The 4,929-nt window shown below is 32.9% G+C and overlaps 2 protein-coding genes across 2 annotated transcripts in view; one reads left to right on the top strand and one right to left on the bottom strand.

Annotated features, from left to right (window-relative positions):
* LOC108693426 (ADP,ATP carrier protein 2-like) overlaps positions 1-2,192 on the top strand; it is a 4,490-nt gene extending 2,298 nt beyond the window's left edge. The window contains exons 2-4 of the mRNA XM_018202358.1: positions 88-398; positions 877-1,111; positions 1,197-2,192. Coding sequence (XP_018057847.1) covers positions 88-398; positions 877-1,111; positions 1,197-1,439 — 789 coding nt within the window. The 3' untranslated portion in view covers positions 1,440-2,192. The remainder of the gene's footprint in view (positions 1-87; positions 399-876; positions 1,112-1,196) is intronic.
* LOC108693424 (vesicle transport protein GOT1B) lies at positions 2,183-4,611 on the bottom strand. Its single transcript, XM_018202357.1, has 5 exons — positions 4,181-4,611; positions 3,975-4,066; positions 3,693-3,871; positions 2,857-3,120; positions 2,183-2,217 (listed from the first exon to the last, which is right to left on the bottom strand). The coding sequence occupies exons 1-4, from the start codon at positions 4,203-4,205 to the stop codon at positions 2,994-2,996; spliced, it is 423 nt and encodes a 140-aa protein (XP_018057846.1). The 5' UTR covers positions 4,206-4,611; the 3' UTR covers positions 2,183-2,217; positions 2,857-2,993.
* Positions 4,612-4,929: the final 318 nt, after the last annotated feature.

Here is a 4,929-nt window from a genome sequence, read left to right as displayed (position 1 = left end):
ATAAATTATTATATATAAAATTATTATATTATTATATAAAATAAGTCATGTATAAAATAAGTTGTCCAAATTATTAAAATGACAAAGTATTACAAGAACGTTATATCACATATTTACATTGTATATTACTTTCCAGGTATGGTCGATTGTTTCGTTCGTATCCCACGTGAACAAGGATTCCTTAGTTACTGGCGTGGTAATTTCGCCAATGTTATTAGATATTTCCCAACGCAAGCTTTGAACTTTGCCTTCAAGGATAAGTACAAACAGGTTTTCCTTGGTGGCGTTGATAAGAACACTCAATTTTTCCGTTATTTCCTTGGAAATCTTGCGTCTGGTGGTGCTGCTGGAGCCACTTCTCTGTGCTTTGTCTACCCACTTGATTTTGCCAGAACCAGGTAAATTACTTACAATTAGAGCGTTTTATTTTATTCATTTGTTAATAATAGAATATTGAATTTATATAATAATAGAAGTTATTTTAACTACTGCTAAAAATAAAAATTTTTATCCCTACGCTAATAATAGAATTTATCGTGCAATTAACGAGCAATTAATAATTGTAATTAAATTCAATTTAATACAATTACTTTTACTCTTATAAACTTCCGATTTAAATTTTATCGCAATGAGAAATAACACATGTAGCTATATTTATGAGTAAACTTGTTTAATTTATAAAGGTATACTATATACAAAATTAACGTGATATTGATATATATTATAAAAGTATCAATATCATGTTAATTTTGTATTCACTACCGTGTTGTCCCTTTATATTTGTACATTTCGTACAAATAAGTCAACTACAAATATCTAAATAATATCAAAAATTTTAAAATTATGCTACATTGTGTTCTTTCTTTGTTTCATTAGGTTGGCTGCCGATGTAGGCAAAGCTGGCGGTGAGCGTGAGTTCACAGGATTAGGTAATTGTTTGACAAAGATCTTCAAAGCTGACGGCATCGTCGGACTTTACCGTGGGTTCGGCGTATCGGTGCAGGGTATCATCATTTATCGTGCATCTTACTTCGGTTTCTATGACACTGCCCGTGGTATGCTGCCAGATCCCAAAAAGACTCCATTCCTCGTTTCATGGGGTATTGCCCAGGTGAGATGATTTTACTATATTTCTACTAAATTGATGCAATCTCATTGAACATGCATTTTATTTATTCATTCTGAATCTGTCGCAGGCCGTAACCACTGTCGCAGGTATTGTGTCTTATCCCTTCGATACAGTACGTAGGCGTATGATGATGCAGTCCGGCCGTGCCAAGACTGACATTTTGTACAAAAACACTCTCCATTGCTGGGCCACCATTTACAAGACGGAAGGTGGTAATGCCTTCTTCAAGGGCGCGTTCTCTAATGTTCTCCGTGGCACAGGTGGTGCGCTCGTACTCGTATTGTACGATGAAATTAAAAACCTTCTTTAAAGCGTTAATACGATCCTCGTCTCATTACTCTCATGATCATTGACATCGTCATTAATTATCCACATCATCCGATTTGATAGCGATTCCCGCAGACCGACAGACAGAAGAAACGTTGTCGGCGATATTAATAAGTAATTCAGGCTGAGGACGGTCGACGTAGCAGCTCATAAAGTGCATGAAACTCGGCAAAAATAAACAAAGGAATAGAAGAGAATCTGCTTAACTTATTGCCGGATTCAGTATTTTTCCCGCAGCGATTGACATTTACGTATTTTCGTATTCCATTGTAAAAACGTTGAAGAGACAAGCACAATCGCGAAAATATCGCGAACACCTGTTACTTGGATAACGTTCCATACACGCTACGCTGAATAAATAGACCGGTCGGAATATCAAAGTACTTGAAAGTAATAAGTTGCCTAGAGTATCGAGTCAGCGCACGCGAAACCATCGAGAGAGGAGAACGCGCGACGAAATGTCATCACGGCGATGGCGGGGCGCGTAGCCTGGGCCGCCCCCCGCCCTTATTCTCGGCCCGTTGTAGATAATTCATAATTAATTCGTAATTAAATTAATAAAAACTCATTTTAATGGTAATCAGTCCGTTCATTTTTGACGGACGATAATTTAATTTCGCACTCCAGACGACCATGTAAGAAGAAAAGCGTTACTCAGAATGTATGCATCTAATCTGTTCATGTTAGGATGCATGCAGGGAAAGCAGCAAATCAATAAAAACGATATAAAATTTCATACATTCAATAATTATTTTTCTTCCCTGAAATAGTAAAAAGAATTTATTTAAATAAAAAAAACATTTTTTCGAAGCTGATTTTAATGTAATAAATTTCATTAAATTATTTCAAAAATTTAATTATAAAACTAATAAAAATTGACAAAAATTTAACAATTTAAAATTATACATATTGTATATTTTTTTCAAATTTAATATCATTCCGTTAATAAGATTTAAGTACTTAGCATTCAATATTACTAATCTGACACATTTTTAAATTAATATTTAAGGTTACTGAAATATTTCTTGTTGAAAAAGAGTCTTGTGTAAATACGGTATATTCTTTATCTTGATTTCAATAAGTATAAGATATATTAATGATAAATAACACATTAAACACGTCCATTTATTACATTATCCCGAAACATTCATTACTTGATCAGGAGAAGGGTACATTTGTTGGCCATTATTTGTTTATTGACAGTGATGAATATTTTAAGATGAAAATGAATAATATTATCTTTTTTTTTTTATAAAAAAGCCTTTGGAATGTTTTACATAACCAAGTGTACCCTTGACATAATCAATACATATAAGTTATATGTATATAAATTTGAAAGATACAAATTCATTATATATAGTAATGACAATGACTTATATAAGAAATAAGTAAATTCTTACATTTTTGTACAAAACTTGATAGCTGACATTCTTCAAACGGAAGAACAAAAAAAATATGAAACATGAACATTTGACTGGTTTATGTACAGATTCCAAGCAAAAAGATATGGATGGTTTTAATATATTATATAGTTGTATCATACAGTTGTCCGATTAGAATCACCTGCTATTATGTCCAAAACTCGACTGATGCCAGGCATGTTTAGTAGAGTTCCCAATATAGGTACTCTTCGTAAAAAGTTTATTGCTACTGGTAGAAAACCACTGAAACAAATATATGTGATGAATTATCTGTTACAAAACATGGTTTTATTAACTATTAGTCATTAACTATTAGGACATCAGTTATTCGAGATTTTATAATCAATTTTTATCAAGGTCAACTGTTGGAAGTTTTCTTTGCGCTGATTGGATTATATTTTTATTGATAATCACAAAACGGATGTAAAACTGTGATTTGCTAAACACAGCCAGTGCACTCGCTATATTTTCTCACTTGAACAAGTCTGTTTTTTTCAGCTGAAGTTTATTTTGCATAATCATTAATCTTTCCTTCATGTTGAAGAAAAAAATAAAAGTTAACTATGTGAAAAGTTCAACTAAAAAGAACTAATATTTCCTTTATGTCTGTTTCTATATAGATTAACTTTAATCTCGATTCAACTTACTCTTTATCTTTTTCTAATTCTTAGAACTAGAAAAAGATTGTACCGAGATTAAAATTACTACATTGAAAACAGGTATTAGCGTGTTATATTATATATACTCGAGTTCCACTGTGCTGTAGAAGTATTTAAAGATTTAGTATTAAAGATTTAGAAATATACAACACTTACCTGAAGAGTAATACAAAGCCATAGGTTTCTAAAATCATTCCTACAAGGGGCCAACCCATAAGTACTACAAAAACACCTCCTAGAAATGAAGCACTGGCTTTTATCTTGTGTCTCTGAAAGAAGAAGTTTAACGTCCTCCATGGTCCAATGACACATGCTAGTCCTGATATAAACAGAAGCTACAAGGAATCCAAAAGGTCAATCCAGTGTAAGACTTAACATAAAGAAATAATCTGGTATAAGATTTAATGTAAATAAATAATAAAGAACATGCAGTCTTACATTTCCAATAGCGAGTAAACCTTTATCGAAGAGTAATAATACGCCGAGGAACAGAAAGGAAATCCCAAATCCCGCCAATCCCACTCCGATTTCTGGAACACATCCCTTATAGTACAATCAACAAAATGTAATCAATATCTCGGATATTCGCCGGTTTAATATAAAGAATTTCTTTCAATATTGTCAAGAGGAATCCTTGTACTCACTTTGCGTATCTGTGATTTCGAACATTATTTACAATTGTCTTTGTCAAAAATTGCTCGATACACTTGGCGATTTGATTTGTTTGAGCGTGAATGAGAACTTAACCTATATCCACGTCATTGCTTATGATGCGGCACGTTTGTACATGGATGTAACTTCGTCAGCTCTTTCCAGCTCTTTCGCAAACGCCCTTTGCCCGGGACTAAATTCATCAGATGAACGTTTTAATTCATATTCATCGTCTCCGGAATTATATACAATTGTTTTGGAAAAGATTTATGAGACAAGAAATTGGCACTTGTTAGCACTCAAGCTTCGAAAGGCGTGAGCGTCAAATCTGAATCGAACGTCCCGATTATTCCCGATTAGCCCCGACTGTTTCATCAGTATGACAATTGTATACACGTGCCGTGTGTGCGAAGTGCACACATCTGTTTCTGTTAAATCCAACTATTTAGTAATACAAGAAGTAATGAGACAGGAGTCTCTTAGTGAGACAGGAAGGTTAAAATTTTTTTATTTAAATATAAATTCGAAACACATCGACAAAATCGCATTGCAAAAGCGCAAATCAATTGGAATCTACTTCAATCTATATATATGTATATAGTTCGATTATATACATTATATCTAAAGAAATTCAATGTGTTATATGGTAAAAGAATATTTTAATATTTTGATTGCCAAGCTGATTTCAATATTGAGCCTGGGAAGCCTAAATGTTGAAAAGTGCTTATAAAATACTATATTT

This window comes from Atta colombica, unplaced genomic scaffold (assembly GCF_001594045.1).
Source record: "Atta colombica isolate Treedump-2 unplaced genomic scaffold, Acol1.0 scaffold9, whole genome shotgun sequence".
NCBI classification, from domain to species: domain Eukaryota; kingdom Metazoa; phylum Arthropoda; class Insecta; order Hymenoptera; family Formicidae; genus Atta; species Atta colombica.
This window is presented reverse-complemented; position numbering and strand designations above follow the sequence as displayed.